Source organism: Antechinus flavipes, chromosome 2, assembly GCF_016432865.1.
Source record: "Antechinus flavipes isolate AdamAnt ecotype Samford, QLD, Australia chromosome 2, AdamAnt_v2, whole genome shotgun sequence".
Lineage (NCBI taxonomy): Eukaryota > Metazoa > Chordata > Mammalia > Dasyuromorphia > Dasyuridae > Antechinus > Antechinus flavipes.
Genome location: NC_067399.1, coordinates 135,338,742 through 135,351,822, shown reverse-complemented (window position 1 = coordinate 135,351,822; position 13,081 = coordinate 135,338,742). Strand labels below are relative to the sequence as shown.

Here is a 13,081-nt window from a genome sequence, read left to right as displayed (position 1 = left end):
GTGGGCTGGCAGGCTTCTGTTTCCAACCCCCTCTTCCCATCTCCACCCCCATGGGGCAAAGCACTGTAGATACTAAAAGTTGCCAAAATGCTGACCAGGCTCCTCTTGTCAAGTCCAAACACTTCAGGAGAAAAATGACTGGTGGAGCCAGTTTGTAGGATAAATTTAGAGCTGTGGCAACTCAGCAGCTTAAGCAGGTCATAGAGTTAACCCCAGCCTTGCCACAGGAGCCTGGGTAGGGGAGCTGGCTTAGCATATGGTCCCTTCTTGATTAACTGAGCTCCTGGGCTGGACCAGCAGATGCCTCTGCGCCTGGCAGGCAGCTTTGGAATTGAGTCCATTTCTTTGCCATATGAGTCCATTTCCATGGCTGTCGGGCCTCCTGCTCCACGGACGTCCAGCTGGAATTCCCTAGGTACCCCTGTGGCAGCTGGCAGGCAGGGAAAGAAGCAACTCCGTGCCGTGTGCTGGGTGGTAGGGGAAATCTGCCCCTCATTGAGAAACGAGAGTGGTATTTAAGGCCGAGAGAGATTGAGTCTACAAGGATCAGAGCTCTGATCCTTAATTGCCTGCGTAGGACCAAGAGGAACAAATTAAGTTACCTTTTCTGAGACTCATCTTCCTCACTGGGAGATAATCCTGTGAATGACTTCCTTCAGGAGGCAGCTGTGAGGCAAGTGCATCATGAATCATAAAGCATTACATAAATAAGGGATAGCAGATAAAGTGCCCGAACTAGAGACATAAAGACTTGGATTCAAATCCACTCCTTGACACTTAATAGCTGCATAAGCATAGGAAAAGTACTAATATCTCAAATTCTAATTGGCTCATCTGTAAAATGGGAATCATAATCCCTGTAGTACCTACATTTGGGGGCGTTCAAGTCTCATAGGAGATAATATACGTAAAGCATTCTGCCTATTTTAAAGCACCACATACATTTGGGAATTCTCATTATTATTGCTCCTTCAATCATAGGGCTGCTGAGCTTGTAGTGGGGGAAAGATACAGCTGAGGTGCTGATATTTTGAGAGCAGAGCTTCCCATCCAAAGAAACACACTTGTGTGAGTGTGTGTGTGTACATGTGTGAAAGTGTGTGTTTATCACAAAGAGCCTACGTAGCCAAACCTCCCTGCAAGCTCAAATACAAAGGCCATTTGGAATAAAACACCAGGATGGCATGGAGCCCCCACCCCCACTTCCATGCCAAAGGCAAAAGAGATAAATAAAGACTTACAGGGGTCAAGAACTCAGAACAATAATTCCTACATTTTTCTATTCATCTACTCCACAAACATTAAGCATTTAATGTATACAAGATACTCTGCTAAATTTTATTCATAAGGAAGCAACAATTAACATTTCTATAGCATTTTTTATTGTTTGTCCTTCATTTTTATATATCATTTAGTACTTAGTATGTGCCAGGCACTGTGCTAAGCACTTTACCATTAATTATTATCATCTCATTTGATCTTCACAATCAAGGAGGTAGATCCTGTTATTACCCCATTTTGCAGTTGTGGAAACTGAGGTTAAATGATTTGCCTAGTGTCACACAGCTAGTCTGAATCTGGAGTTGAATTCAGGTACTCCAGGCTCTAAGCCCTATGCACTTTCTACTGCGCTTTCTAGATGCCCTCCAAAACAAAACAAACTCTGCCTTCAGGAAGCTAACATTCTTCTGCAGGGGTCCTCAAACTTTTTAAATAGGGGGCCAGTTCACTGCCCCTCAGACTGCTGGAGGGCCGGACTATAGTAAAAACAAAAACTTTGTTTTGTGGGCCCTTAAATAAAGAAACTTCATAGCCCTGGGTGAGGGGGATAATCGTCCTCAGCTGCCGCATCTGGCCCTTAGGCCATAGTTTGAGGACCCCTGTGAGTGACACAATATGTAGCCAGAGAAGTAAACCCAAAATGTTTTCTCTATTTTTTAACCTGGACCTCTGATTTCACTCTTGTAGGGAAAGTCCAGTGAGGAAAGTCTCTGATCTGGTACTGTTTTGCAATTTATGATCACTGAGACTGAACTGAGGTGCTGGGCCCGTATATATTATTAGAGGTAGGACTCTAACCCATGTTTTCCTGACTTAAAGGTCAGTGATCTCTCCTCTGTTGCCTATCAAATATATGCAGAGAAAATACAAATAAATTTCTCTCAAGGGAACACCTTCCTGTTTGTTGCTTTCCTTTGAGTTCCTTACCCCTCAAACCTCTCCAAAAATGTCACGTAGCATGTATCTGGAAGGAGCAGTTAGGTGGCACAGTGGATGGAGCACTGGCCCTGGAGGCCCTGAGTTCAAATGTGAACTTACTAGCTATGTGACCCTGAGCGATTGCCCCCATAAAAAATAAGAGTTATTATAATATAGGAAAAAGAACCTTGAAAGTCAGACTCAAAAGGCCTGGCCTGACTCCACTATCTCCTGGACATAAACCATCGGCCAAATAAGTTACTTAAACCCTATAGCCCCATTTCTTCATCTGTCCAATGAAAGTGATGGTTATAACCACCTACTTCATAAGGCTGTCACAAGAATAATGTTTTGCATACTGAAAAATTCTAGGGGACTTGAGCTCTTCACATTATTTTAAATTAAAAAACTTAATATTTCTTAAAATGCAAAATGTAAAAATTTTAAAAATGTATTTAGAACTAAATACGAAATAAGAAAAAAAAACAAATAGAAAAAGAAAGACAGAAAAAGGAAAGCAAAGTGAAACAAAACATCGTCATGCCCCCAGGAGAACATCAGGGAGGATCCAAAATATAATACAAAATTAATTGAAAAATTTTGTGGCAACACTACATTGTATGACTAGGGGAAGCTAAATGGTGCAGTAGATAGAGCACTGGGCCTGGGGTCCGGAAGAACTGAATTCAAATCAAGCCTCGAATATTTACTAGCTGGGCAATCACTTAAACTCTGCCTCCATTTCCCTCGCTATAAATGGAGATAATAAGAGAACCTCCCTCCCTAGGTTATTGTGAGGATCAAATGAGTGGGTATTGATGAAGCTCTTAGCACAGCACTAACCCATGGTAGGTATTTGGGCAACGTTTGTTTTCTTCCTTCCTACTGGTGACAAATAGAGATTCCCCGGAGGTACCCGACACTAGCCTTGGGCCTCGTTGTCTTAAGCCTCTCTAGGGCTCCCTTCTTCTCCTCCTTGCAATAATGGAATTCAGATGAACAGAGTCTGAGCTACACTTCTAAGCAGATAACCCACTGTCCTCAGGGTGGCCCCCCGCAGCTGCTCGGGCAGGGAGGACTCAGCGGGACAGGAAGGACTCAGCGGGGCAGGGAGGACTCAGCGGGACAGGAAGGACTCAGCGGGGCAGGGAGGACTCCGTGGGGCAGGGAGGACTCAGTGGGGCAGGGAGGACTCAGCGGGGCAGGGAGGACTCAGAGGGGCAGGAAGGACTCAGCGGGGCAGGGAGGACTCAGCGGGTTAGGGAGGACTCCGCGGGGTAAGGAGGACTCCACGGGGCAGGGAGGACTCAGCGGGGCAGGAAGGACTCAGCGGGGCAGGGAGGACTCAGCAGGGCAAGGAGGATTCAGCGGGTTAGGGAGGACTACGCGGGGCAGGGAGGACTCCACAGGGCAGGGAGGACTCAGCAGGGCAGGGAGGACTCAGCAGGGCAGGGAGGACTCAGCGGGGCAGGGAGGACTCAGCGGGGCAGGCGGTGACTTCGCTGCCCGATCCCACGCCACAGTGGATGGGGCGACAGCTCCGCTGGCGCCATGACCACAGGGCTGTGAAAGGCTGATTTCACCTGGGGGGGGGTGGAGAGGAGGGGGGGGGTGTGTCCTCAGGGCACAGTGACAAGCTCAGGCACCCGAAGCTCAGAGAGGGGCCCTAGTCCTGGAGAAGCATCTTCCAATAAAGCTCCCCCTAGTGCCCACCCAGGCTGGCCTTGACCCTGAGTTCTTGAAAGCTGCACCATCACAGGCTGAATTCTAAGGGACCTGCTGGGCCTGCCTGTCTGGAAGCTGAAGCCTGGGAGCCGGGAAGAGCTCAGAAGGGTATTTTAACCCCAGCCTACAAGGAAGGAGGAGGTTCTGATCTGCAACAGCAGAGGGCAGGCCCTCTCCGGTGAAAGGATGGAGGAGGAGGATGGTGGCTGGGAGCAGGAGAACAGGAGTGCTAGCTCTAGCTCGGGCTTTAAGGGTTGCCATATGTTATCCCATGTCCTCCTCACAACAGCCCTGTTATTATTCCCACTTTACAGAGGAAGAAACTTTCTATGGGAGGTGAAATGATTTGCCCAGATTTGTGTCAACAGCTAGTAAGTGACTGAGGCAGGATCTGAACTCAGGACTTCCAGCCTTCCAATCCCACCCTCGGCTCACTCCATTATCCTAGAGCCCAGCCAGATGATCCTGAAGGTTGAGTCCAGCTTTCGGTCCTCTAACTTCGTGACTCTGATGGCGATGCAGCCACTGACCGATCATGGCCATGAGGACAATGATGGCGGCCACGCTTTCTCCTGAGACACTCATAGAGTCTTCTTTAATTCTTCTCTCAATGTTATTTCCACTGACAAACAATTAGTTAAGAACATACAGTTTAGAGATGAAAGGGGCTACCCAGACTGTGTGGTCATGGGATCATAGGTATGTTCACAGTCAGCTAGGCCATATCATGACTTCTGTTCATTCACATGTATGCGGACACATATATACATGTGCATTGCATAGATACGCACACCTCATGACTTCTGTTCATACACATGTGTGCAATGTACACATATACACATGTATGTAGATGCACACGTGTGTGATGCATGTGTGCATCACATAGATACACACATCATATCATGCCTTCTGATCATACACATGTGTGCATCTTCACATACATACATATACACGTGTGTGTAGATACACATGCCTATATACCCATACATGTACATGTATTATGCAATGAATATGTACATGCACATAGATACATACAGATAGATCATCTCATGCCTTCTGTTCATACACATGTGCATATGTATGCATACATAGACACATGTGTGTGAATGTCCATACATACACATATATACATTTTTTATGCAATGCATATATACATGCACATAGATACATATCTATAGCTAGGTCATCTAATGCCTTCTGATTATAGATGTGTGTGCATGCACATATACATACACATGTATGTGAATACACACATATATACACATATTCATGTATGCATGCAATGTGTATATGCATGCGCAAGATACCCATATATATAGCTAGGTCATCTCATGCTTTCTGCTCATACACACATGCACCTGTACATACGTGTGTACATGTATGTATGTACATATGTGTGCTGTGTGCGTGCACATAGGCGCATATCTACGTGTGTGTTCACAGAGACACACATGTGTGTGCAACACAACATACTCATATGTGTGTACACGTGCTTATATACATGTATGTCTAGACACATATGCATGTGTGGACACATGTATGTCACACAGAAAGTAAAATATCAGAGTCAGGATTTGCATTTGGCTTTTATGGCTCAAAATCTAGTGGGGAGGGGGCATTTTCCCCCAATATCATACTGTGGTTATACTAGGTAGCCCTCAAAATATGAATTAGAGGCAGTCTATGGATGTATGGAGAAAGGACCAATGAGCCTACTATATACCAGACATTGTGCCAAATTCCAGGAATACAAAAAGAGGCAAAAAGTAGTCTTTGCCCTCAAAGAGCTTACAATCTAACAGGAGAGACAACATGCAAACAACTCTTTAAAAAAGCTACATACAGGCTAAACAGCGTAAAATTAACAGAAGAAAGGGATTAGAATTAGTTGTTTAGAAAAGGCTTTCTATAAAAGTTGGGATTTCAGTTGGGAAGTACAGGAAGTCAGGAGGTAGAGATGAGGAAGGAGAGGATTTCAGGCATGGAAACTGCCTGAAATGCAAGATTTGAACCACTTTAATTTGATTTTTGAGGGCAGCTAGGTAGTGCAGAAGGAGCATGAGACTGGAGTCAGGAGACTGGAGTTCAAATATAATCTCAGATACTTCCTGGGAAAGTCACTTTACCTTGTTTGCCTCAATTTCCTCATCTGTAAAACGAGCTGGAGAAGGCAAAACACTCCAGTATCTTTGCCAAGAAAACCTAAATAGGGCCATGGAGAGTCAGTCCCAACTTAGCAACAAATTGATTTTCTGACTGGAGGTGGGGAGATGCAAGGTGGGGGGCAGCTGAGGAGAGAGTGCAGAGGAGGAGGGTCCTGGAGAGACAAACCTCTCCCCATAATTACCTTACACTGAGATCAACAATGGGTACTGTTAGTAGACCTGTGAGCTCTTACAGGTGGCACTTTGGGATAGAGGTGAAAAAAATGTCATAGGATAATCCAAGGGAGGCCTTCTCCTTAGTTACAGGACAAGAGGTGCGCTGTGGAGGCAGGGGACCTGGGTACTAGGCTTGCTTCTGCCCCTGATTTGATGTGTGACCTTACACAAGTCACTGTGGACTTCACGTAACAATCTCATGCATAAAAGGAGGGGCTGGACGAGGTCATCCTCCTGGTCCCTTCTGGCTCCAACGTTCTGTGGCTCAAAGTCACTTCCTATCTAAGGGCTGAGTTTCCTCATGGATATGATTGTTGTTCAGTCATGTCTGACTCTCTCTGAACCCAAGCAATTTCCGTGCAGTTTCCTTGGCAAAGATACTGAAGTGGTTTGCCATTTTCTTCTCCCCATTTTACAGATGAAGCAAATAGGGTATTAAGTAACTAGTAAGCGTCTGAGGCTAGATTTGAATCCCTGACTCCATAGCATAAAAAAAAAACCCAAGTCTGTGCCAAGAGTTGATTAAGTAGTGAGATGATTGAGGCACAGTGGATAGAGTGCTGGGCCTGGAATCAGAAAGAAAGTCCTGAATTCAAATACGGCCTCAAACACACACAAGCTGTGTGAACCTGGGCAAGTCACTTAACTTGTCTTCCTCAATTTCTTCCCTTGTGAAATGAGAATAAACATATTACTTCCCTGAGTTGTTGTGAAGATCAAAAAAAAAAATTTTTTTGTAAGTGTAAAAATCACTTAGTATAGTACCTGGCACTGTATAAATATTAGCTTCTCCTTTTTTTCTCCCTCCTATCCCATGTCTCCCATCAAATCTACTTTTCTAAAGTTCTGAGTTGGAATGATTTCTGAGATTCAATATTTTTTTAAATTTAGAATTCACTAAATATCTGCTATGTGATTACTAGAGATAAAAAGGAACGTTTCTTTGTTTCTGTCCTTAAGAATCTTATGGCTAATCAAGGAAAGAAAACATACACACACAAAATTTATATATATAAGATAATGCCAGAAATGTGTTAAGACAATAATAATCTCACATTTCTCTAGCCTCTTTTTTCTTAAAAAAACATTTTTTCTTACAATAGTCCTATGAGGTAATTGGACAAGAATTATTATCCTCTTTTTAAGATGAGGAAACAGAGGTATGGAGAGGTGAGAGGCTGAGTGATGAGCAAATTCTCAGAATAAATAGCATTTAAATGTGATTTAAACCTAATCTTCTGATGCCAAATCTAGTGGGCTTTTCACTGCGTGATATGTTTCTTAGAGAAATTTTAAGTAGTATAGGAGTTTAAAATCAGAAAATACAAATGTGAACTTGAGTCAACGAGGCCTCATGAAAGAAGTGAGTCTCAAAATGGGCCTTGAAGAAAGTACAGGATTTGAATAAATGAAGAGGAGAGAAAAGGAAAAGGAAAAAAAAAAAACCATTAAGTGCTTATTTCACGATCCTATTTCACTATCCCACAGTGGTCTCTAGTGTGAGATAAAGTAGAATGGATCCAGATTAGAAAGGGCTTTGCATGTAGAAGCTAAAGAGTTCATGTATAGTGGAAAATCACTTTTTTAGTCTCATTAAAGAAAAAACATATAAAAAAAACTAGACATGAAATTTCATCATGTAGGTTGCTCCCAATTTTACCAATGAAGGTTGGCAACTTTTTTCACAAATTATATCTGCCCAAAGCACTGAGAGGTTGTTTGCCTAATATCAGGTATTGGATTGAACCTAGGTTTTTGTAACTCTGAGACCAAAGTGATCACTACCACACCAGGATGCCTCTCATCCTCATCTTAAAGCTCTTCCTTTTTACCAAAACAGTGCACTTTTCTATGCAGCATAGGGAGAAGGGATTAAACTGGGGATGATAAGGAAGAAGTATTAGAAGACAGAAGCAGTCCAGGGAGAAACCAACAGAAGCCAATGGTTACTAGAGACATCTGGGGAGCGACTATGGAGGTTGAAACCGGAATGGACAAATGCATGCTGAAAAAGGAATTTGTGGAGAGGGGTGGGGAACAAATGGTCAATATTTGGTAGGAAAGCTAAGGAGTTAGCAGACAAGGGAAGTGTTCACCAGCACGGCACATAAAATCAGTAAGCATTTAGTAAGCCGTTATTTATGTATAAGTCAATATTTATTAAACATTTGGGTGACAGGCACTGTGCTAAGCACTGGGGATACCTCCCAAAAGGAAAAACAAAACAAAACAAGGGCCCTGCCTTCAAACCTCTCACACACACTCCTAATTTTTCTCACTTTAAAGTTGTCATTGAGACCCCCACAACCACACTCAAAGAATTTTTCTTAGCATAGAAACATAGTGTGTCTAGATGACAGAACCTTGTTGGGTCCGGAAGTTCTGGTTGCTCTGGATAGTAAGAGCATGTGGTGAGTATCTTCCTTGATCCCATTTGAAAGACTTGAGTACCTGCCCTACATTTCTTGCACAAAGAAACAAAAGTTTTAGTTTAACTCGGTCACCAAAAATGTGTATTGCCTCCTTCTCTATACTGATGATTGTCTAGTCTCCAGACTGTATCCCATTCTCTTTCATCTTGTCTTCCCCGAGGAGAGAGATTAAAACATTGGCAGGGGGTTGAGAGTTGGGGAGGTGAGAATGGAATTGGTTTCCCAACTTAAGCACAAAGACTAGAACTTCCCCCCAATCATTCAAGCACATGAAGACACCTTTCCTCTCTCTTTCTTTCCCTCAGGATCACACCTCAACACCCAACCACTGAACTCCACACAATTTGCCCTGCACACTGGAGGAGAGCCCCATGCGTGGAGGGCAGCAAAGCCGGCTGTACATGTTTCTATAGGCTAACGGCATGATTTCTGTAAGAGATTTCCTTTAACTGTCCTATTCGCATGAACGACTGGCTGTAGACGCATGACCTACAGTCCTCAATCCTGTCTCTGGCAACGGACCTCTGATGGAAACCAGGACACAAGAGCACAGAGAGAGAGAGAGAGAGAGAGAGAGAGAGAGAGAGAGAGAGAGAGAGAGAGAGAGAGAGAAGGGGACAAGGGCTCAGTTGTGGCTAGGGGTGGTATTTTTAAAAGTCATTTTGATTTTTCCCTTCTGTGGGGCAGGGTTTGTTTTCCCCTACCCCAACGTCATCGATAAGAAATCCATCTGGATTTCAACCAGGAAAAAAAACCCAACATATACATGAAATCAGCTTGAACCCCCAGTCCCTTTATTCTCATTTACCTGTTCGTACTCAGCTTTCCATTGACAGACACCCACCTGTTATGATCACGTCCTCCTCTCAGCATTACTCTCCTTGACATACAGGATACACATCGACATATGGACACCTCTTCACCTGCAATATATACATACACACAGAGATTTTTACTGTGAAGTCTGAGGCTGTATAGTAATCTCCTGTGGATAAACTGGATAATTTTTTTATGTTGTCTCTCTCCTGTTTTTATCATCTCTCAAATGGAAAACAATGATCTTTAGTGTGTTTGGGGTTGTTAAGAGTCGGGGGCTCAGGAGAAGAGAATCCCCCGCGTAGCCACAGGGTTCAAAAGGAGGCAATACCCCACCTGATAGGGATTCCTTTCTCAGTAGGTGACTCAGACAGGTGGCTGCCCCAGGACTGCACCAGCATGTTCTATAGAGAAGAGGTTTTCTATTTCTTCAAGCACTTATCTCATAGTTTGTGTTCAAAGTGTAAACTGTACAGTAATCAGCCTTGTGTATATGAAAAATAATAATAATAACAATAATAAATACTATGCAAACCAATAGAAACACTTTAGCGGTATGTACAAAGCACTAAGAGCCCAGCTCCTGAGGGCTTCTTCAGGCTGCGGGCCAGGGAGCCACAGCCAGTTCTCTCTGTGGAAGAGGAGTAGCTATAGTGAATGTATCCGCAAGTTCTTAGAAGTCAGCGAAACACCAAAAGTCCCCCAGAGCAGTACTTGGTGCTCTTACTTCCGCATGCCTTGCAGGTTGAGTAGGGAGGCGTGGAAGCAGGTACTGGGCTCTGGGCGCCAGGCAGGGGGCGTGGGTCACAGGCAGCGGGCAGGGCTGGCTCTGACGGGGGCCAAGTCCCTTTCCCTGACGTAGAAGGACTCGAGTTGTAAGGGGGGGCCCCGGGCTGAGACGGAGCAGCAGAGGAGACTGAGCAGGTGGGAAACTGAGGCATTCCAAGGGGGGAAGACCTGGCCCAGCCCCTAGGTAGCATCTGGCTGGGCTTTGGTCCGGGGCAGGAAGGCAACAGACAAGGGTTCCATGCCTGGGTACCATCAGTGAAGAGCCTTAAGGTAATTACAGCCGAGCCTCCTCCAGAGGCTGAAATCAGCACAATCCCCACGTCCTCCCCCTCTCCCTCCCAGCAGGGCAGTGCAGGCGGCATCCAGGGCCAGGGAGGGTGTCCTTGTCCCGCTCTTCCAGATGCCCAGAGCATCTTCTTGCCCCTGTGGCCCTTCTGAGATTTCTATGAGATGCATCAAAACCTTCCGAGTAGCACAGTGCCCCTTCTCTCTTCACAGCAGAGACCCCGGGGGTCCAAGACCAGCCCCAATGACCAATTATAAACATTCACTGACCTGAGAAAAGAAGGTGCTGCTGCCAGTACGATTGATGATTCCAGGCAGCTAATATGTCTCCTTCCCCTTCCCAGGCCCCCAGCCCCTCTGCCCGCATTAGGCTCTGGCCGCCCTAGCCGGCATCCCAGCACTCGTGGGACTGGAACCTCCCAAGCCAGGCTGGCTTTGTTCTTGCACGGCTTCTGATCTGACCTTGACCCCTGCAGGCTAGATAACAATAGTAATAGTAGCAGCTCACATTTCTAAGGTTTTAAGGTTTAGAAAAAGCACTTTCCAACAGTCAGATGACCCCAGAGTTGCTGCTTTCTGAGCTCTATAAAGGATCCAGTGGCCGATGGTAGGGTTTTTGTTTTTTTGGTTTTTTAATTGTTTTTGTTTTTGAGGGGTGGGGGCTAAATCTGATGTTCTCAGTTTGACCAGGGTGGTCTGAGGAAAGGCCCCTTTGGCTTCTTTCGGTGTTGACCCCCTGCCCCCCATCCCTAGTCGGCATATTTTAGAATATAACACATTTGCCTACTTTTTGTTTTTAAGTAGAACAGTTTGGCTACTATCCTCCCCTTTTGTGGGGAGCGCCCATATGTAGTCTCATCTGTGACTATAGAGTGGAAAAAGGCAAGGGGGTCCAGAAAAGATACCCTGGCTTTGTCTTGAAGAAATTTGCATTATCCCATGTCTAATTCTTTGGTACTTTTATTAGTAAACACTGCCTAGCATCAAAGCAAACAGATCCCAAAGCCAACTGTCCTTTCCCCAGCCCCGTGGAGTGGGACTGACGTTGGTTGGCCTGAGGAGGGACTCCCAGCTCCCAGCAGGTGGTGTGGGGGGGATGGGACGCACCCGCCCACAGGCCTGGGCTGTGTCCAGCTCCTGCACCTGACCTACCCTTTCTGCTGTGAGGGACAGAGGAAAGAAAGAGAAGGACGTTCGTCTCTAGTGATCAATTCAGAGAGGACACAAGGGGAAACAGGCTCCAGGGTTAATCGTCCCAGAGATAAATGGCACTAGCAGAGAATGTGCAGCTGTACGGCACCCAGAACACCTATAGTATCTCTTTTTCTGTACCATAATCTCCCTAGAATTGCTGATGCAGCTGAAACCAATAGCATCTCCATAGAGTCTTGTGTGGGTTTAAAAGCACTGGTCCATGCTTTGGCATCTTATACCCCGTCGGCATGGCTGCTTTAGCCCGTACCGGCTCCAGGACCCCTTGGGTGACATTGCTTTGTGCTCCAATTGCTAGTAGGAGCTGTTAGAGGAAGAATTTGGGGTCCCAATGTGATACCTAGAGAATGCTGCAGTCTGCGCACTAGACGCTTTTTAGAAGTTTTGAAATTAACCTTTATCTCCTCTTTCTTTTTTAAATTGTTATGAAAACAAAACCTTTTTTCTGGACTCTCTCTTTCCACATGCTCTGTTACCTGGAGAGAGTTCCTTTCCCAAGTTCTTCCCTTCCCCTTCCAAATGTATAAATCATTCTCCCCTACACCAGCTGAACAGATGTCAAAATTAATAAAGAAATGAACACATAGACAATGGCTCAGTCTGTCTTTGGGGGGAGCCGAGAAGTAGGGAGGAAGAATGGGGGTGGGGAGGACAAAAACTGGGTTGAAAAAGGCCTGAGGGGAAAAAAAGCTGAGCTCAGAGAGACACGGCAGAGATTTAAGGAGGCTGCACATTTCTGAAAATAGCCTGTGAAGTCTTGCCCCCAAAAAGCCTGAAAGAGTTCTCTGGGCAGGGACTGAAGGAAAAGGGAGAGAGAGAGAGAGGAGAAGAGAAAGGAGAGAGAGAGAGAGAGAGAGAGAGAGAGAGAGAGAGAGAGAGAGAGAGAGAGAGAGAGAGAGAGAGAGAGAGGAGAAGAGAAAGGAGAGAGAGAGAAAAAGAGAGAGAGAGAGAGAGAGAGGAGAAGAGAAAGGAGAGAGAGAGAGAGAGAGAGAGAGAGAGAAGAAGAGAAAGGAGAGAGAGAGAGAGAGAGAGAGAGAGAGAGAGAGAGAGAGAAGAAGAGAGAGGAGAAGAGAAAGGAGAGAGAGAGAGAGAGAGAGAGAAGAAGAAGAGAAAGGAGAGAGAGAGAGAGAGAGAGAGAGAGAGAGAGAATATCTATAAGGCTAGGAAGTAGATTCCATCTAAATAAAGGTGGCATATAGTTTATGACCTGAGGGGCAAGGAAGAAGAAAGGAAGAGAGGGGA

The 13,081-nt window shown here is 45.3% G+C and overlaps 1 protein-coding gene across 9 annotated transcripts in view; it reads left to right on the top strand.

Moving 5' to 3' along the window:
* ANK1 (ankyrin 1) overlaps positions 1-9,302 on the top strand; it is a 190,909-nt gene extending 181,607 nt beyond the window's left edge. For all 9 annotated transcript variants that reach the window (XM_051975584.1, XM_051975582.1, XM_051975589.1 and 6 more), the window contains one exon: positions 9,043-9,302. In XM_051975584.1, the coding sequence (XP_051831544.1) occupies positions 9,043-9,069 (27 nt within the window). In that variant the 3' untranslated portion in view covers positions 9,070-9,302. The remainder of the gene's footprint in view (positions 1-9,042) is intronic.
* Positions 9,303-13,081: the final 3,779 nt, after the last annotated feature.